The 22,154-nt window shown below is 38.4% G+C and overlaps 2 protein-coding genes across 3 annotated transcripts in view; one reads left to right on the plus strand and one right to left on the minus strand.

Annotated features, from left to right (window-relative positions):
- AP1S2 (adaptor related protein complex 1 subunit sigma 2) overlaps positions 1-4,897 on the plus strand; it is a 56,866-nt gene extending 51,969 nt beyond the window's left edge. For both annotated transcript variants that reach the window (XM_075196974.1, XM_075196973.1), the window contains one exon: positions 216-4,897. Coding sequence is in view for 1 of the 2 variants with exons in the window: in XM_075196973.1 (XP_075053074.1) it covers positions 216-263 (48 nt within the window). In the remaining variant the exon portion in view is untranslated. The remainder of the gene's footprint in view (positions 1-215) is intronic.
- Positions 4,898-6,520: 1,623 nt separating this feature from the next.
- ZRSR2 (zinc finger CCCH-type, RNA binding motif and serine/arginine rich 2) overlaps positions 6,521-22,154 on the minus strand; it is a 29,482-nt gene continuing 13,848 nt past the window's right edge. Inside the window, exons 6-12 of the mRNA XM_075196979.1 lie at positions 21,357-21,395; positions 20,474-20,589; positions 19,766-19,979; positions 18,336-18,391; positions 15,582-15,691; positions 12,736-13,619; positions 6,521-6,778 (exon numbers count right to left, since the gene is read on the minus strand). Of these exons, the coding sequence (XP_075053080.1) occupies positions 12,748-13,619; positions 15,582-15,691; positions 18,336-18,391; positions 19,766-19,979; positions 20,474-20,589; positions 21,357-21,395 (1,407 nt within the window). The 3' untranslated portion in view covers positions 6,521-6,778; positions 12,736-12,747. The remainder of the gene's footprint in view (positions 6,779-12,735; positions 13,620-15,581; positions 15,692-18,335; positions 18,392-19,765; positions 19,980-20,473; positions 20,590-21,356; positions 21,396-22,154) is intronic.

The following is a 22,154-nucleotide window of genomic DNA, read 5'->3' on the forward strand; positions in this document are numbered from 1 at the left end:
AGGTTGTTAGGGGCCACTTGCTTGGAGTTACAAGGAGACTAGGTTTCCCTATAAAAACTGAAAATACCATAACCATTAGATGCTTTTGTCGATGCATTTAGCAGTCATATCGTGCTGTTTAACTGTATTGTAACTTACTTTTAACATACATGGTAATTTGATGCAGCCATTGTAGACTGGAACTGATTCTCGCATATCTTGTGTTACCTCCACAGGAAGCAGAGACACCACGAAGCGTTCTGGAAGAAATTGGACTGACATAAACCCCGGGCTCCTGTCATAGATGTCTCTGTGTTGTCACATCAATATTCACTGCCTTCACCTCAGTGTTAAACTAATAGTGTAAGATGCTGTCTGTCAGTATTAATGTACTGCTAAGCTGCTTTAGTTGAGCCCTCAATGAAAAAATACTTCTTATGTCAACACACTGAAAATATATCGACGTAAAGGGACGTGGACATTTTAAATTGTAGCAAATTTATAACAGATTTTCACCCTTGATTTTTATTATTTGATTTTAAAACATTGTTATTAGGGTGCCATGCTGATAAAGAGGGAATATTTACATATGTTAAACCTCTGGTTCTGATACTGCTTACAAACCAGAACAGAGTGTGTGAAATAGATTTCCTCAGCAAAGTGGACTACACACCCTATTTCTGACAACCAAAGACTATGCCCTTATTTATGATAGGCCATTGTTCAATACATAAAGGGATTAAGAATACTGTTTACCACTGGATCATTTTTTTTTTTGTTTCAAATAAACCAAAGAATTTGTGTGACGCACCACAGCGAAGGCTGATAAAATATGTCCCTCAGGTCTGATGACTGCGGCCATTGTACACGAATATCTTCAAAGTGCAGACTTCCAGAGGCCGTACTCATGGTGTGTGAACATTATAGCCACGGCCATTATTAACTAGACATGAAATAACACTTTTATTTTAACGCAGATTTAACTTTTTCATCTATCCCATGCAGAGATGGCTGTAATTTAAGTGGAGCCTTCGCCTACACCCATATAAACTCTAGGTTCAATATAACTTAATCCAATGTAACACCTACAATCAGGAAAACCAACTACATGTCTGTACAAGATTCACACAGCAGTTTGAATCTATTGTTTACACATAGAAAGTGTGCATATTTGGGTCAGGCCTGTGCAATGTTTCTCTCTGGACATTAGTCCAGTAAGAGTTTCAGAAGAATATTGTTGGTTTTTGCACCAAATATAATTTTATTTCATTAAGTGCGTGTGTTCGTTGCCTCACAACATGACCACATCTCGATTTCACTCTAGACCTTCCCTAAGGTCTGTCTTTGTACAGTGGACTGGAGACATGTAGCAGCGGCAGCCATTTTGTGGGCTGTACCAAAATGGAAATTTAGCCTATCAATTCACTAGGAACTAATTAAGCCGGAAGCCCACAAATTAAAAAAGTGTAGTTTTGATGATCATCACCATTTTGTTATTATGATCCTCCTCTTCAAAGAGGGACGTCACCAACGTGTATTTTAATTATAAACAATACAATTTATTGCGTTAGTAAATCATACATCGGTTTGGTGTGTTATAGGCGTATTACCTTTAGTATGCCCTTTCTGTAGATTTTCAGTTACAGGCAAAATCTCTTCAAGGACAATAGTGAAACCTGCAGATTAAAACATTTAAAATGCTGCAGTAGAGAAGTGAAGGGATTCATTACCTGTACATGCACAAATTGGGAAAATACAGATGGAGGTTACCTTGTATCGTCTGAATATACTGTAGCAAATGGTTTTAGAGATAAATATCTGGGCTAGCCTGATTAAATCTATTTGGGATAGCTGGTGCTCTAGTCACTAGTGAACAGATGCATGATAGGGCTCCCCTTAGCATCCCTATGAATAGCTGTCATGGCCGACTAATCACAAGACATAACACATCCTACTTATTTCTGCCACTCACAGCATAACATTATTACACTTGCCTGTAACGCACCTTTAATAAAGTGTATTTAGATTATGATTCCCCTTTAAGGAGACAGATTTAAGACAACAATAAAAAAAAAATATGAATTTTAATAATTTTCCGCAGAGGATATTTCCACCCACCAAGTACATTTTACTCACCAAGTCCCATGCCAGGGCTCCTCAGGATTACTGACTCCATCTGTCCTGTGCTTTCCCTCTGTGCGGACGACAGGAAGTACATCGCACAGTTCATATTTCTATTTTGGTGGTAATGTCTACAACTAATAGTTGACCTTTTGTGCTGTGAAATACTGTAATGAATGTCTAATCAGGCTGGAGCAGACTACAGACATAGCGTCATACCTGCCAACAGCCCCGCTAGTTGCAGTGTAGTCCAGAAATCTAGTGGTTGAATGGAGTGGGGGGTTTAGATCATACTTGCCAACTCTCCCGCATTGTCCGGGAGACTCCCGCATTTTGCGAGAGTCTCCCGGACGAGTGTGGCAATCTCCCTGATAGGAAGGGGGAAAAATTTAGTTTAAACGCCGCGATTCACCCGGAATCGCGGCGTTTAGCCCCGCCCCCACTGTAAAATGACGCGATTTGCGTCATTCCGTCACGGGGGCGGGGCCAAAATGACGCGATTTCGCAGCCCCGCCCCCTGCACGCCCACGTCCCAGCCGGCATCTCCCGGAAGAAAAAAAAAAAATGTTGGCAAGTATGGTTTAGATGGATGGGCCGTGTGGCCTAAACTGTCCTAATTTTGTATTCAGGGATGTTAATTACTGATCCTTTTCACTCTGAACAAATATCCCTTGGATACATGAATCATAGTTATTTAAATACAGATGATCATCACGTTTGGTTAGAAACTCATTATTTGACAGACCTTTCTGTGATATTATTTAAAAGATAAAATTTAGATTAGATTTGTTTTTACTGAATAATTGTTTACATTATTGCTGTTAAGTAAACACATGAGCTACGGACATAAACAGATTACATTAAATTGTACCTACCACATACACCCACTGTTGGCAGCCATTTTGTGACAACAAAGAATGCTTATGAGAATGAGGCATATTAGACACGCAGAATATCAGCTCAGCTCACAAAATGGCTACACCCATCAACACTTTTTTAAAGGGTGATTATTATTTTAAAGAAATATCAAAATCAAACAATACATCCAAAACACCTAAAATATATTGCAAAATACAATGGCGGCCTTGGTTGAAATAAGGTGCAAAGTAATAAGGTGGTGTTCATAGCAACCAATAAACTGCTTTCATTTTCTAAACACAATTTGATTGGGTAGGATAGACAGGTCTTTCCTTTGTAACGTCCCACAGTCAGTGCATCATATAATGAAACTTTAATAATAAACCTATGTTGAGCAGTAGTAGTGTTATTATTCTTCAGTGGTTTTATGCACAATGCTCAATTATCTGGACAGCAACAAAATGTCATGTATTGTTGCAGTTTATTTGGGTTTACATTGTATTGTTCATTAACAACTTGCCGATTCATTGAAGATGAAGTAGACACTTAGAATTCGCACTCTGAAAGCTGTTTCCAGTGCCCAACAAACTGACAGAATTCTAACAGCAGCAATTTACCTAAATGTTTACAGTATTCCTTTTCATGTAGGCTTTATCCTTAACCGATTCCTCCCTCTAAGTCAGGCCTGTCCAACTGGCGGCCCTCCAGGTGTTGTGATACTAGTTGTGATACTACAAGCCCCAGCATGCTTTGCTGGTAGACAACCAGTTGATAGCTGGAAGGGCATGCTGGGACTTGTATTTTCACAACATCTGGAGGGCCGCCGGTTGAACAGGCCTGCTCTAAGTTATGTTTTGTCTACTTCAGAAAAACGTCAGGTACTTTGTTTTCTACATCCCATCTCCTCAGGCTCAGGAACACTTACGCATGTTGTGTGTGTGTGTTGTTGTGTAATCTACTGTTTATTTACTTGTGCCGGTGACTGTTACACGTTATAATCTTCATTTAGTGTTTGCTGTACAGTAATATACTCTAAGTGATGCAACAGCATGGCCAAGGATTTCAACCGGCATCATCTATAAAAGCCATATGCAAACACCACACGTCTTGTAAAGAAAAAACAAAAGTATTTAGGCAGCAGGGAGCCTATTTATATTTCTATATAGTGAGCATAGGTGGCTGTATGGAGCAAAGAAGAATTGGGCAGGGGGGTTGGGGTTTTATATTCAAGCTCCAAAAACATTGTTATTTCACATGCTCTGGATTGCTAACAGCATTCTATATAAACCAGGCAATATGAGCAGTAATCACAGTGTGTGATACACAAGGGGACATTTATAGAAACTGGTGCACGTTATACTGTACTAGAGAAATAAGTTGGAATCTGATTGGTTGCTATAGGTAACAGCACCTTTTGTTCAGTAACCTGTTCACCAGTTCTCAGAAATGTCCCTCACTACCTCTTATAGTGGCTGTTACACAATGCAGTGTTAAGTACATGTAGAACACCCAACCCCTCTCCACCAACAATATTACAATTCAAGGCAAAACAGGTTCAACATGGGCAAGATTAATGGATACTGTGCACAGAGTATTTACATTACTACACTATTGTCGGGGGATACTTATAGCAGAGTTTTAAATACAACAATAATACTCCTAACAGTAATTGAAAGGCACAATTATACATATTATTTACCCCTGGTGGCCATAGCAGTTCACGGTGACCACTATAGGGCTCATCTGGAAACACATTTGGAGGGTAGCAGTGAGTTTGTATTAAAAGGTTTTGGTTTATTTTTGAATTGTCTTTATTATTTTCCACCTGTGTGTGCTTTGCTGGACTAAGCTTTGTTGTAACTGTGACAAATAACCTGTGTGACCATTGTCTTTGTGTTACATGTCATTTCATTTATAATAAATGAACGTTTTTATGCCAGTCGGGGTCTTATTTTACTCAACATGACTAAGAAATGGCAGGCTAATGATTTTCCATAGAAAATGTTGTAAAATGCGATCCAAAGGCCTGAGCCATTAAGGGGAGCAAAGCATAAAAAAGTAGTAACTTCGCACCTGGGCAAAACCATGTTGCATTGGAGGGGGAGGTAAATTTAAAATGTGGGGCATATTTATAGTTGGGGTAGGGCAAGTCCTAGATCAACTTGAATTTCAGTGTACCAATAAAGGTATCAAGTATGTGTGTGCTAGATGAAATATCATCCATATTTAACTTATGTGCAAAACAATAAACTAATTTGCACCCCTTGTATTGTAACATGGTTTGTCCCGAAGAACATTTACTTATTTTTTTTGCCTTACTTTCCTTAATGACTCTGGCCCCAAGTCTCTGAGGGCTTGAACATATGGGTGTTAAAATCAGGGGTTCAACCCGTATTCTTAAATCCTTGTAAATGTGCATTAGTTCTCATAGTCCAGAAATGACGTGAGGGAACACACACTTTCTGACCAGTGTTTGCTTCCATCAATACAGCATTTACAATCATTAATCGCTTGGTACTTGTACTGTAAAAGAGAATGTGTCCTTGTTACTACACTGTACTGTAAAAGAGGATGTGTCCTCGTTACTACACTGTACTGTAAAAGAGGATGTGTCCTCGTTACTACACTGTACTGTAAAAGAGGATGTGTCTTTACTTTTAACAAAGCATGTTTACAAAGTACAAGGTTTGGCCTACACGTAACGAGCATTTTCTTGAGTTCACACTAACCTCAGTGAATGTCTCCTGTATTAAGCATCTCACCTAAATTTTAGGTGTATATTTCACAGAAGTGAGAATGGTTATTGTATTGTAGTTTTCCCTAAGAGATGTCTGCAATAGGTTTTGGGCATATGCTGAGGAGAAAGGAATAGTGTAAGAGCCAATGGACAAATCCACTTCCAGAGTTAGAACCCCAGAATTTATTTCACTCCCCTGCGAATATTTAAGTCTAGTCCTTTATTCTGCAGCACAGACAAAATACTGTATATTAAAATTATTATTATTGGTATAGTAACAATATATTGGTACTGAAAAATCTTGTCAAGGTAACATTTTTGTTGTAAAGTCTTGAATAGGTTTGAGCAAATCCAACATCAATATGACCGAGTGGTAGGGAATGCTGAGACTTGTAGTTCACAGCAGCTATCAGGCTGCATGTTGCCTATCTCTAGTATAGAATAAATAGGGGTATTCCAACCCTTTAATGCCATTTTATTTCCCGAGATGCAGAGTTTTTAGAGATCACAGTGATCGCTGTATCATTTCCAACAAATGCTTCAAGAGATGGCTGTGCGGCACATACTGAGGGAGTAGTCTGGTTTAGCTTTACTAGTAGACACCTGCCCTGTAACTGATGTCCCCATCATCTCATTCTACACGGGTACAGATCCAAATTGAAGCAATGTGTAATTATTGCCAAATACTTGTAGTGATTATTCAAGGTAATAGTGCAAAAATGAAACATGTACATTCATTTTGTAAAGTTCATGAATTGTTATTGTCAGAATAAACCAACAATAAAAAAACAATATATCTATAGTAGTAATTTCAAATAATTTTATTTAAAAATATTTACACTTTGTTAAAAAAAAAAAAAACATGACTTTTGTGCGACTGATAAACCCATGAACAGACAGATGCTTCTAGTACATTTTTTTAATTAAATAACTACAATGTGACAATGTAGAAACCAATATTTCACCATCACATTGCTGAGAATGAGCTCTGCTGATAACGGTCATCACCATACAATCCATATAGGAAGATACATTGTATCCATACCAGCCACGAATCTGCCAGGTCTCTAGACCGGAATGCACCTAGAAAACACAACATTTTACATATATTCAGGTCAGTATAGTACTCGCAATTATAAATATATCACTGAACTTAAAATGGGAAATCACAATTTAATTTCTTCATCAAACATCAATAAACATTCTAAGAATTCTGCAATGAAAAAACTTGTTACTCAAGATATATAAGATATTTATAACGCATCAGGGACAAATACCAATTCCAGAATAAATTGCTGCTTGTCACCTACTTAAGAAAAAAAGAAGATCTGCCTAATAACAGCAATGGCGCACTATGTGAATAAAGGTGCACACTTAAGGAAAGCATAAGCTGCACTACTATTAGCCACTTCATAGAACAGATCTCTTGCAGTATTGCAGAACAGTATTAACATATTTCATTTGTGTAATATTAGATTAGAAGTCTATTACGAACACAAAATATTTTTTCTTAATTGATCTATTTTTATAGTGACCTAACTCAGGCTCTTTCCGTTTGGACTGAATTATGTGACTGCCTGAATGAAGCAGAAATGGGACATAAACTGCAGCCATGCGGCAGAATATGGTTCATCTAGTAAACCAGGAGGCAGCTATTCACAGGCCAGGAGCCACTTGTTTCTTCTGTCTACTCAAATTGCTTCCTTCGAGAAACTTGATTACTTTCACGTAATTAGTGCAAAACCAGAAATTCACCATAAAAGTGTAATCATCTACTTCTAATCATAGGCAAACAAATTACAAGTACATTACTCAAAGTGTTTCAGATCCAGAAAATAAAAATTATTTTAGTTTTTGCAAAAAAGTTTTATCCCCGACGATGTGCTGTAAATGTACACAGGTAAAAACCATCAATATACACAATCCCTTAAATTGAACATAGGGCCATGGATGGGCTCCATAATCCTGTGTGTGTGAGATCTTGTACTGTAGAAAGAAGTAGAAGGAAGATGCAAAAACATTTTCATTAAGCTAGGGAAGACCCCCATGATTCAGAGGAGACAGATGGGGGTTCCCTGTTGCCAGCATTAACAAATGTAATAAAGTCTCCATCTACCAATAGAACAAAAGCCAAACTATTAGTAGTCATTTCATCACCCAGGTTCAAGATCTCAATGTCACAGGATGTGTTCAAAAGGGCTGCATATTACCCTTAATATCAATAATTAAAAAAACAGCCCCAAAACGACCTTGGCACCCCCATCATTCATCCCACATGCCCTGCACTTGATCCAAAACTCCCCCACATGTCATTTAGACCCCCCCCCCCCACTCACTATTTAATCTAGTGACCTATGGTCAAAATACTTATCTTTAGTCTGGAGCTCACACATCTGGTTATGCAACGCGGAAACTGGCGACTTATTCTCTGCTTTCTTATGGAGCAGAGAAGACTGCATGGGAGGTTCAATCTTTATAAGAAAGCAGAGAATAAGTCTGAGAAGAGCACAGGGCTGCAGAGAGTTCCCACTTATGTTATAGGACAGGCTTGGCTAACCTGTGGCACTCCAGGTGTTGTGAAACTACAAGTCCCAGCATACCATTCCAGCAATAAGCTGCTATATACTGGCAAAGCATGCTGGGGCTTGTAGTTTCACAACAGCTGGAGTGCCACAGGTTAGCCAAGCCTGTTACAGGATAACAAATGAAAGAGTAATCACATTAAAGAACATTAAAACTAAGGAGTTAATAAAATACTGTAAGTAGATCAATCATCTTATCAGCAAACCACAGTTCTCCAACTGTCTACTCAAACATCAGTAACTTAGGCTGGGTACACACTACAGGTTTTGAACATGATTATTGGGCCAATCACACGATAAACGACTGTCCAGCCCGATATCACATTAGTGTATGCACACCAACAATGAACGATCATCGTTCCAAATCACATCAAATCGTTTTATTTGATTTTATAAACGGACTAAAAATCTCGGTCAACGATGGACTTCCAATCCTGCAGCATTTATGCATTCACCACCAGATCCCCATACTGTATACAGAGTCATGATCTTTTCAGCAGATGGCTATGACTGATGAAGAGCACAGATCTGAAGGTAAATCTTGAACAACGTACATAGTAAGTACACATGAATCGGCATGCTGATCAGCGTTGGTAAAATCATTCTGTAGTGTGTACCCAGCCTAAGAGCTTATTTATACAGAGTGCATACAGCTTCTGTCTACATAGTGGACTAAATAAGCTGTAAAAACACCCAGTCAGATGTGTTGGTAAATCATTCAACTTTGGCGTTTCTCTAGACTTTTATGCTGGAGACTGAACCACCATCAGTGGGGGTGGGTAGGTGCCCAGGACCCACATGTTACTACTAGTTAAGTGATAGGGATTACTGTTAAACATTTTAATTTGCCAGGCATTGTCTATTAACAACAAACAAACAAAAAGTTACAAGAGAGGAAAACATAAAAAGTGTCCAGAAAAAAATATTATAAAAAAGGAAAAGACTGAGCTTCAAAGAAACACATCCAATAGATCTGTTTTCTACATCTTCAGAGAACAGCAGAACACTCTTCAAAAGTATTTTAAACTCAAAGGCTGTAGAATCCTGTGTAGTTTATGGTATTACATTTCTTTAATATCAGTGTGCACACAAATCTTTTTTTTAAGGATTTACTCCTTTGTAAAAAAAAAAAAAAAAAAAAAAAAAGGCAGTGTGACAATTTCATTAATAGAACAATATGTTGGAGCACTGTAGGAATTGTGAGTAACTTTCATACACCGTAACCTGTACAAGATTGGACAAAAGAAGTGATGAGCGGCTTCTGCGGTTTTCTACATAGTCCGTTAAAAGTAATCTCTTTGCAAGAACTTAAGAGAAAGTAGTTTTGTGCTTGTTGGGAAATCTCTTTTCTGAATAGTGACTGAAGTCCTGGGGGATTTGTGATGTACAGTATAAAGTGTTTAACAAGGCTTTTGAGCAAAGAATAACCAGATAAATATTACATTTGAATGTTTCCTTATCTATAGTGAACAGATTCTGAAGCTCTCTGTTAATTCCACTCTGTTATGCTTCGTGTGGACTGTGGGCGACACCACTTTTCCAAACTTTGCATTATAATTCAATCCATTTATTTTTATCGAATCAACATGTTTGAGCGGACTGTAAATACTATCAAATCTAGATGGCCACGTTGGACTACGTGGACAGAATCAAACAGATCAGATTGAAGCGGACTGAAAAGTATGTGCTATAGTCCTACAATTAATATATCCTACAAATGTCCTACATTACATTGAAAATTGTTTTCTGCTCTGTCAGATTACAACAGTAAATACAGTAAAGACAATCACAAGGATTGGATTAAATGCAATTTAATCATAATGTTTAATGAATATTTCTAAATTTTATACTTTGGCTTTGAAAATGTTCCATTCATTTTAACTCATATAACCTAATGAATATGAGGATATGCATTTTGTTTCTTTCTGCATTCTGGTGCAAACAAGGCACAGAGTAAGGACAAGGTTTTGACCAGGAAAGCTCAGCATTCTAAAGAGAGAAGAAGCGGAGTTAGTGTAACAATAAAGTGAATGGGGACTGCTGTTCTAGAGCGATTTAAACGGTTAAAGAACTACATGAGGCATTGACAGTGGAATTATTGATGTGACATGGGAACACGGTTTCCTCCATCCCATTTATTATTATTATTATGATTTCTTAGCATGTGATCACTTCAGAACAGCAAACTCCTGAGTAACCTTACCCTCATACGTGCTTGAACAGTTCTACAAGTCTTCAACATATTCCAATGATCCACAAGCTTCCGGTTATATTACAACAGACTTGGCAGGCAGACAGTTTGTTGAAACATTGGCTGTAGTACATGTTAACACCGACAGTGTTTACAGCAACATAATCCTAATGTAAATACAGCGACATGTTACTTATACACAGACTCGGCACAGTTCCGATGTGTGGAGAACCCGACACTTTAAAATTACGTCACTTTGAACCGCGACTTGCATATTTAAAGCGGCAATGCAACGGACCCGGAGTACGATCATGTAATGTAAGTACCCTAACCCTGGTATGGTAAAAGTTCATGCTTACATTACATGATCGCACACCGCGTCCGTTGCATTGTCGCCATTTTAAAGTGTCAGGCTCTCCTCACATCAGAACTGTGCTGAGTTTGTGTATACGTAAGTTTCTGCTTTTAACATGTCACTGTGTTTATATTCGGATTATTTATGTCGCTGTAAACACTGTCGGTGTTTACAGCATTGTTAAAGCGGCTACCACCGGAAACATTGTGGTTACTCATTGTACCGCATAGAAGCGGTTATGTTTACTAGATTTTTGTGGAGGGGCGGGAGGGGGGTTTGGAGTCCCACAAACCTATCTCTTGTTGATTTTGAGCAATTGATCTCTACTGTTAATGCAACTGACTATTCATATAACATCCTTAAATCATGACGCAAATTTTGCTGTGTTGTATTTAGAAACTCATTGTTATGATTTCAAGGGGCAGGGACGTTAAAAATAGGCATTGATGATCCCTACAGTCAGTTACATATGGTAAACAGGCAGGCAGCTCACTGTGGCCAAAAACAATACTGTGAATAGATTATGGTTTGTGAATCATATTGCAGTAGATCAGTGGTTTCCAAACTGTGCACCGTGGCTCCCTGGGGTGCCACAGTGATCACAAAGGGGGGCCGCGGCCAGAGCCGACAGTAAGCGGGGTAAACAAGGCGAGGGGACGCCAAGCCTGAGAAGAGCTCCCTATCCCAGCGTCCTCTTCCCTTTGCACTGACTGACGGGCGTGACGCCATCAAGTCCAACATTTTCAGTGAGGAGTGGTGGTGCGGAGAGGAGCCTGAACTTGAAGAAAAGAAGACAGAAGAAAAAATAGAAGAAAACAGAAGAAAGAAGGCCAAGTAACAGGTAATGGAGGGGCAATACTGGGATAAAAGGGGCAGTATAATAAAAGGGAAACTTATGAAGGGTCACAGTGTGAGGGTGAAGGGGCCTAAATACTTATTACTTTACTTTGACCCAACTACTTAGAAAACGGGACTACTCTGTAATTATTTTGGCTAGGGTGTGTCTTGAAAGAATTATGGAGACCCTAAGGGTGCCTCGAACTGAGAAAGCTTGGGAAGCACTGCACTAGACATTTAGTAGTAATGACTGGTAGATCATCTGTCGATTTGAGAACATAACATTTAAAATTAGATAGAGACCCTCCTAAGTTCCAAGTTTACCAAGATGTGTCTATTTTTCCCATAAATGTTGAATTTATAAAGCCTATATTATTATATTAAATATAAATGGCTAAGAGTTATCCTGTTGCTAGGAAATTAACCAGTGAGATCCATTAATATATGCATCTTGCAGCTTAAGCTCATAATAATCTGTGGAGCATAAATGAATGTGTTTTCAGCTACTATTAACGTAAAAAGTAAGAAGCCATTATACATTCTTTTGTATACAGGAATAAAAAATGAAAAAAGTTGCAAAATGCAATAAACATTTACTGATATACGCCTTGAAAAAACAATTAACCACTAAACAGGTCCCACATTTTTCTGGCCAATGTGTAAGTCAGTGTAACGGCACACTGTACATGGTATTGTGAATGGGATAAAGGCTGCATGGCACCATAGCAGGATCTTACTTCTGACAGTGATGTATGTGAGAGGAGGAGTGGAGGCTAAACTTCATTGGAGCTTAGACATATGTGGAGTTTTATGGGTCACAGGGAAAGGAGGAAAGAATCATTTTTAATGGGATAATAAAGAAATAAAAAGTATTTACAACAATAAAGAAAAAAAAAAAGGGAGGGTGAGATAAACAGCCATCACATGGACACTGTTATACAAGAAATATATACAAACTAAGCACTATTACTGTTAACGAACATAGAAAAGTAAGTAATAACTGACAGTGTTATTTGGAAATTACCTCCACATTAGTAGATAATAATATATTGTGTATCGTTTATAAGTAATATACCTTTACACAATTCTATGTATGTATCGTAGGGCTTTTTGACCATCTTCTGCCATAGCTTCTGGATCTAGAACGACTTCTGCTCTTTTTGCCACTGCTCCTGGATCTAGAACGACTTCTGCTCTTTTTTTTACCATGACTACTGTTCTTTCTACCAAGGCTTCTGGATCTAGAACGACTTCTGGTCTTTTTGCCATGACTTCTGGATCTAGAATGACTTCTGCTCTTTCTGCCACTGCTTCTGGATCTAGAACGACTTCTGCGCTTGCCGACACTGCTTCTGGATCTAGAACGACTTCTGCGCTTTCCGACACTGCTTCTGGATCTAGAACGACTTCTGCGCTTTCTGCCACTGCTTCTGGATCTAGAACGACTTCTGCGCTTTCTGCCACTGCTTCTGGATCTAGAACGACTTCTGCGCTTTCTGCCACTGCTTCTGGATCTAGAACGACTTCTGCGCTTTCTGACACTGCTCCTGGCACTGCTCCTGGATCTAGAACGACTTCTGCGCTTTCGACTGTGGCTTTCTGATCTAGAATGACGGCTATGGATTTTGTGCTTGTGTTTCTCTCTGCCTCTGCTGCGTGACCGCCTTTCTCGGCTTCTTGACCTATGGGCACTGTGTTTCTTCTTGCTTTTGTGGTGGCTGATTTTTCTTCTGCTAGAATCCCCATTTCTTTTGGAATCTAGGCTGGGGCTATGGTGTCTCCTAGTGATCCAATGGTCATCGGATCGCCCTGTCCGATCCCTTCTCTCAGAGAAGTTACTCCTGTCTGGTGACATATTAAGGTCTCTGCTGGCCTCCCAGAATTCATTATTTGGGTTCCTGAAGACATGCAGGAAATTACAATGTTTTCCTCGAGGACATTTTTGCCTTTCAAATAACCCTAAACAAATAAATAGAAACAAATTCAACAGTCAGACATTTCTTAAATTAAAAAAGGTTTAAAACAAAGTTGTCATATTGTACTCATAAGATCAGAAACTAAAGTGTATTAGGTTATTAAAGTAATCCACTGTTCAGACAATGTTATTTTACTTGCTTGTTCATGCTATCCAGCAAACTGAACTAAATAGATTACTTTATCTTTCCAGTTTCTGTGTTTTTCTCCAAGATTCTTAAATAATCAAAACATAGCGCGTTACCTTTGTTGCCCTTGGGTATGATACAAACTGGTCTGTGAATACATTTCATCCAATGCACAGAGCAGAGCTGTGTCATATCCAAAGTTAACAAAAAGAAACAATTTCTATCTAGAGCATATAAACACCAAGTTGCAGACACTAGTGAATTGTTCCAGCCTATCTGCCCTTCAGACAGCCCGTATATTTTCATTGCTTTTTCTTCTAACTTTAAGCTTTAATATCTCAGTTGGACGTCATATAGAATTTATGGGCACCTTTTATCAACTGCACAGCAAAAAAAACATTCTAAACAATCTAAAAAAAAAAAAGAAAAGAAGAAAAAGAAATTTCAAACCCACAATCTAAGAAAAATAATAATGCCTTCCCCTTTGTCACGTGACACTCAAAAGTTGCAGTGAACAATCCCTACAGAAACACATACAGTAGTAACATTACACCAGTAAGCATTTAATAACTAATAAGTATTAAGGATAATCTTTTTTATATAGCAGCAACATATTACACAGCGCTGTGCAATCAGATAGTGTTTATTCACAGACCAGTGTCCCTGTCCCAGTGGAGATTTGATCTACATTCCCTAACACAGACACGCAAACAATAAGCCCAAATTAGTGAGGAGCTAATTAACATATATCTATTATAAAACAAATGTAAAAAAAAAATACTACAAAAACACCCAAAAAAAAATTAGATTAGACCTATTGATTCAGCAGGTGTGACATGTACAACTCAGTGAGGTGTAACAGAAACAGGAGACAGAGAGGTACATGTTATACATTACATTCTGACATAAGACACGTTACCCCTATGTAAAATTACAATATTTCTCTGATTTCTGCCTTCTTAAGTACAAGGATATTACAGCATCCAACCTATTAACTGCAGCCTGCAATGAGCGTCAGATTTGAAGTTCTCCTAGCTGTCAGATCAGAAGGAAGGATCTACTGAACTATGTGAGCATTTGACCGTCCCACCAGAACATTTATCTTATATGGATATCTGGTTTAATGTTTTATAAGACAATAAGGTATTTCTTCCAATTGGGGGAAAAAAAGCATAATTCATCATCATCATTTATTTATACAGCGCCACTGATTCCGCAGCGCTGTACAGAGAACTCACTCACATCAGTCACTGCCCCATTGGAGCTTACAGTCTAAATTCCTTAACATACACACAGAGAGAGAGAGAGAGAGACTAGGGTCAATTTTTTTATTGCAGCCAATTAACCTACCAGTATGTTTTTGCAGGGATACCATCCCTATATGCATCTACCATCTTTTATGTTCTACTGATTATCCAGGAATATATTTATATCAGAATTGAGAACATAGAAGCACATGGGACTACATCACAGGCATACATGACGAAGGAGCTGTGTAATAAGCCTGTTCTTTTGTAAAATCACTCAATTTGGGCTAGCAGACGTCAGAGCTGCCTGCTGAGGTAGTTACAACTCTCAGCTAATTTAAAACAATGTTCAGCTATTATTATTGAATCTTAATGAATAACAACATTCACAGAAGAAAAGTGGGCAGATAAAGACTGAAAAGCTGAAGCACAAAGATAAAGAATAAAACGTGCCCCTTGCATCAGTGATGTTACCACTTCCTAGCTCACAAACCTGCCATCTTTGTCGTGTGCAAGTGACTAGTATACATACAGCAAATCTCAGTTATGAAGAAACCTGGGTGAGCCCTTACCACATATAGCCGATCTCCACCTGATGACGGGGGAGAACTCACACTGAAGCTGACGCGCCGCATACCACCGCCCGTTGAATAGGGTAAAGGCCTGCAAGCATTCTTCTTCCCTACAAATGACACAGAAGACGATAGCCAGGAAATGTCAGTAAGAGCTTGTGGAAAAACTGTCCATAAATCTGGCAATAATCAAACATCAGGGTGTAGACATCAGTAATCCCAGAGGTGTGGACACATCAGATCTAATGGGGCCCATAGATTTAAAGAGACACATCATCAATATGTGATTCTCACTGTCCCAACCCATCTAGCGTCTCATCAGGATCTGCCATTAGCACTGCCGAGGCCCTAACAGCATTCCTGCATTATTCTGCCACCACATCACCACTATCTATTACATGTCCCTGTACATAAAGAACACATTTATCACAGATACTCTATTCATGAAGATAAGTGCATGGGTCTCCAATCATGGGAAAACTTCACAGGGAGATATCTATTTCACATACAGCGTTGTATAATGCAGTGAAACAGACCTTTGGGATGAAACGCATCAGAAAGACCTCTCCAGACCACCGAAGGACCTTCACGCTGCTGACCTTGCACTACAGCTGCTTCCTGGGCCCTTTAAGGAAACCACTTAATGCAAATGAGACCTGCAAGTTCTGGTATGCGCACAGGTGACCAATGTGTGACTTTGTAGGGACCTTACCTGTTTTTCACTGATGATAGTATAATTGTGTGATAATCTTGTGCATTAAAATAATTTGTTTAGAGCAGTGTTTCTCAAATCTAGTCCTCAGGACCCCCTAGCAGTACATGTTTTCCATATCTCCTTGCTGGAGCACAGGTGTATTCATTACTGACTGACACAGTGTAGCAGGTGGTATAATTATTACACTGGTCACCTGGCAATCTTGTACTGTTAGTGGGTCATGAGGACTGGATTTGAGAAACACTAGTTTAGATGTAATTGCACTATATGCCTCTTTTCACTGCATTATACAACGCTGTATATGAAATAGAAATCTCCCTCTGAAGCTTTCCCATGAATGGAGACACATGCACTTATCCATGAATAGAGTAAGCAGCTTTACCTAAGGGGTGTCTCCTGAAGATTGTGATCACCAAAGGTGTTAAATACATGTGGAATTGGTAATTGTGCGATAAGTGTATTTACAAATGAGATGTGGGATGAACACCATTCTAAGTTATTCACATTTACCTTGGTGTAATATTTGGTGTTTGCAATAAGTTGTTGCAAAATTATTATTGTTATAATTCATTATCAGTACCCACAATGTTTGTATTAACATAGTACAGCGCCTAGTTGATATATATATATATATATATATATTTATATCATCAGACTATATATCTATATATGATAGATATATATGACGCTCCGCTGCAGAGTTTATAGGAATAAACTCTCTCAATTAAATTCTTTATTTACATCAACAAAAACAGACAACCAACAAGACAGGGTTTCTGGGAAGATAGAACATAGTGGCTTCAAACCTGCCAGCAGACAGCATGGAGAGAGAGTCTGTCTGTTCCAAGTTCCGCACCATAGAAGCCTGCTACAGATAAGGGACCTCTAATCAAACTGATTAAAACAAACAACCATGCTGTTCTTCTACGCAGCACTCTAACATGTTAGGAAGATAGAAAATAAAGAGCTCCATCTAAGAGAAAAGAACGCTGGATACTGAGATTTGTAATAGCGTTTAGCTTCACCCAATATTGTCTGCCGAAACACGGGTTTAATGTTATGTGCTGTAAAAACATGACACATATGAATGGTGCCCACACGCTGGCCTGTCCTTGACAGCCGGGGGCTCCAGGGATCATTAATGCACTGCACCCAATACAAAGCTACTCCCGCATCACATCGCATGATCCTCGGGGATCTCCTGGAAAAGGGAGCAACAGGATCCCAATAGACCCAGACCAGCTCTCGGAGTAAAATAATAATAAGAAAAAACACTAGAGAAACTAGAGAAAACTACACACATTTCAAAATGAACAGGATAAATATGGGAACACATTTCAGGATATAATTCCAGGGTGCACTAATCATCAAAAAGTGTTTATATATTTAAGATTTTTGTCTAATTTACCATTCAAAATCTTAAAAAAAATAAATAAAAAAAAAATAAGACAAGGAATTTAAATATGCTCCTGAAAGAAAGCCCTGGGATGAAAACAAAAATGAAAATTCACTTTGTTACCCAAGAAAACATTGTTATAACAGTCTGGTCACAACGCCATAAAGCACCCTGATCCTTAAAGGGTTAAACATCTGTTGTGCAGCAAACATGAAGTGCTGATAGTCTTCCAAATAAAATGTACAGCCACAACCATCTCATAGGTGCAATGATTAGATTAACCCCTTTCTCATTGTACTGTAATTAGCTGCCTAAACTGAAAGCCAACACCAAACAGGTGATCTGAGCACCGTACAGAATGCAGGGAGCTGCAGTATTAGATTCTACGTCACTGTACATTTCTTTCCCCATGCTCTTAAACTACCATCCAAAAAACATGAATACAACTGTTCATGGGAAGGACCCGACTCGCATACAAAATGCGACTGAGGGTCCTTGTGGACACCAGATAGATTCCTTAGTACAAAGACAGAGCGATCTCTAAAGTGTTATTTTTGGGGGCTATATGACAACCCTCCAGGTATATATTTCGAACGTCCTTTGTAAAAACTACAATTTACAGTATTCAAAATAAAATACTTACGTTTGGTACTGGACGTATACATTTCCTCTTAAATGAGGTTCACAATTGCAGCTAACCTACAAACAAAAACATACGATAAAAAACAGTTTAACATACATTACATATACACTGGATTCCACGTAAGACTATATCGTTTTTTCATTCTGTAACTAGATTGTCTAAGAAGTCACTCAAAGTTATGCATTAGCCTTTTACTTCATTCCTTAAGTTATAAGCTATAACTCCATGCACTGCTGTCAGGTTCAACAGCAGGTGTATAAAACTCTATTCCTTTCGAGGGTTTATTTTGTGGAAGTCACGGTCCCTGACAACTGCCACAGATTCTACTGTTTGACATAATCTCCATAGTTGGATTTGATTATACAGCCGATCTATACATGCAGCCTATAGTGTTAGAAAGGGCAAGTACAACTATGACAAGTTGCCTATGACAAGAGCTACTAATAACATTCAGAGTTCCCAACTCTTCAAGGCAACCTTGAACATATTACATTTAACTGTTCTTCACTAGTAGCAAAACTATGTGCAAATAAACAGTTACAAAATACAAAAATAATTTTTTTTTTAAAACCATGTAAGGAAGTAATGTCTGATAAGCCCATATGGAGACTGTAATAGTTAGTGTAAGCATTATTGTGCAATAACAATTATTGTAAAAGGCTTAATCTAGTACCAAAAAGCTAGCAACACATCCCCACAGTAATATAGCACCAATCAAAAATGGCCATGGAGACAGAATTGACAAATCTACATGGTTTAATTCTTGAAAAGGGCATCAGTTTGACTGCCACCTTATTACAAACTCTGTGTGTGATTTCAGCATGTTCGGTTTCTTTCTCCCTTCCTATTGATTCTAAAGGCAATACACTTTCATGTTTGCACCTTTGTTCCAGAAGAAATCAGCAAGCCAGTAAATGATGGCACCCCATCTATACAATGTGTTTGATGGCCATTTGATCAAACTTCAAGTGAAAACCAGGTAGGAAGATGGCTTAAATAATTAATATGTCTAGGACTATCTAGCATTGCTGCCTCCCACCACTGGGGTCATGGGTCCGATTCTAACCAGGGCCATATCTGTATGGAGTCTGAGTCCTCCCTGTGTTTGTGTGGGTTTCAGTCCACAGTCCAAACACATACTGGTAAATGAACGTGTCTATATGTGGTAGGGAATTTAGACTTTAAGCTCCAGTGAGTGAGTGATTCAATATTCTCTGCACAACTCTGCATAATGTAAACATAAACAATAACAGTAACAGTAAGTAAAATGCTTATCATATATTAGATGACTTTGTATTTAATCAGTTCTAGTTATAATATGCTGTATTGATATCTTGTGTAATGAAGTACTAAACCATCTGAATGTATAGTGATGTTCTATCCTGCAAAGCCCAACAACAAATGTCTCCTTAGTCCACGTGACTTTTTACCTTGAATTGGATGACCTTGCCCACACTCTTAAATTCAGGTACAACATCAGCGTAAAAGTCTAAAAACTGCTGGTAAATTTCTTCATCTCCGTATTCCAGACTGGCATCTGTATCGTAATCATCCCGCCTACATTGTTCCATCCCAAACGTTACAAACATACCACGGATGAGCAGCGTTGGGCTGGAAGAGGGGTAGCAGTGCCTACGGGAGCACCTGTGTTATATGAAAGAAAGCAAACATCTTATTATTATACAGTAACATAGCAATCATTATAACACAAACATAGAAAAACATACAAAAGAATCTGTAATAGGCAGACTAGATGGATCAGTTGGTTCTTCTCTCATTTCTACATGGTCATTTAAAATGACTTACAACCTAAATGCAATATTATAATTTGGCAGAACAAATTGTTTATTATTATGTCATATGCACATGCTGAGCTTTTATCTAGTCTATCATCAGCCCACAGAGTAAGTAATCTATCTACGTGGTGGCTTTAAATGATGGTAATATGCTATTTGGAAGCTCCAAACCTACTAGTGATCTATACACAATCCCAACTTCAAGCTTTTTACTAAAAAGAACCCCAAATCAAATATGTCTAATGACCCAACTACTGCTGTACTCACACACTCGTCAGTTCCACACTGACGACAATGGTGGGTGTAGTAAGACTAGACCGGAGAGGGGATCTTTGCCCTTACCTTTCACCAAACCTACAGGCACCAGTTTTCAGATAGAATGGGCAATTATCTCGATCTTTTTCTGTGCCAAATCCGTCTGGTGCCTCTGGATTGTGCCAAGTACCACCATTTTCTAGCTGTAGACACATAAAAAAAACCAATATTAACCAGCAACTGTCTGGTCATTGAAAAATGTGGTGTAATTAGGTTTTTTTGTCTCTCCTGGAACCAATTTAAAGTATTTCAAACGGCATTATTACAGAATACTTTTCTGTGCTTTAACCCATAAAGGTAGATTATTATGGTCAATTTCTTTCTTTTGTACTAACACTCAACATTTCAAGACAGTTTAAGTCTCAAGAGAGGCACATTGACATTGGGCAAAAAAACTCTTGAAGGTATCTTGAACAATAAACAGTTAGTCCAACTGTAGAAATGGACTAATGACATTAATTCTTTAGTATTTGGTTGTTCTTTTTTTTTATTATTATTATTTGGACTAACACGGCAATAAATACTTAAGTTTACTATGACAGAGTTTTACAGGAGAATGCAGCTTATTTCACTTGGAACCAGTGACATCACTGATCGACACGGCACCTTGTGTGCTGATAGGCTACATTCTCACAAAAGCTTATTTGTGGGCTGGATTAATGTGTGTAGACAACAAGCTATATCAACACTTGGGGCTAGATTTACTAAGCTGCGGGTTTGAAAAAGTGGGGATGTTGCCTATAGCAACCAATCAGATTCTAGCTATCATTTTGTAGAAGATACAAAATAAATGAAAGCTAGAATCCGATTGGTTGCTATAGGCAACATCCCCACTTTTTCAAACCCGCAGCTTAGTAAATCTAGCCCTTGATCTCATAATCCCACAAATACATTTAATACCATGTCTCACCTGGCTCTCTGCTTCATCCAGCATCTTCTGCACAGCTTCCTAGAAATGGTGTAAACACAGGGCTAGTAAAAACCTCCATGGTGACAGTATCTGCTTTCAGGGTTAAGAACCTCTAATATAACTTCATTTATACAAAGCAAATATTACAATGTACTCCTACAATTTAACGGATTTCAAAATGTGTCCTGTAGTACACTGCACAAATGACAGCAGAGATGTCCACTTTTGGAGACAATAATGCCTATGAACACAATGGAGATTTTTCTGCAGAAGGAGAACAACATATTCTGTCTATAAGGGACCTATCTGTGCTACTTGAGCCAATAAGGATTGAACATGCCAGATATATGTGTGTCTACAATCTCTGTACTCTGTATGGATTTCACAGCTTTTACAGCTAGAAAAAACCCCAAACTGCTTAGGAAAGATAAATGATCATCATGTCAATTCATTCTATGTGCTCCCTAAAGCCTGTATCTCCTTGGTAAATCCAAACCCAACATATGTAATTCCCTAAATGTTCGATGCACCATCAACTGAATAAAAGATTCCTTTTCTTTTTTTAGATGAGTGTTATTTAAAGGAGGACTCCACACAGGAAAAACCCCAACCACAGGTCACTTCTCCAATCTGGTGCAGATTGGATAAGCGATTGAATCACAATTTCACTATTCAGCTGGCAATCTTTAAACACTGCTATGTTCTCTCGATGGCTTTAATTGTCCTGGGCGACGGGAAAATTGAATTGAGGGGACTATGAAGATTGAGATAGTGGTAATCTGTTGAGGGTATGCATTT

The sequence above is a fragment of the Mixophyes fleayi genome, chromosome 2, assembly GCF_038048845.1.
Source record: "Mixophyes fleayi isolate aMixFle1 chromosome 2, aMixFle1.hap1, whole genome shotgun sequence".
NCBI classification, from domain to species: domain Eukaryota; kingdom Metazoa; phylum Chordata; class Amphibia; order Anura; family Limnodynastidae; genus Mixophyes; species Mixophyes fleayi.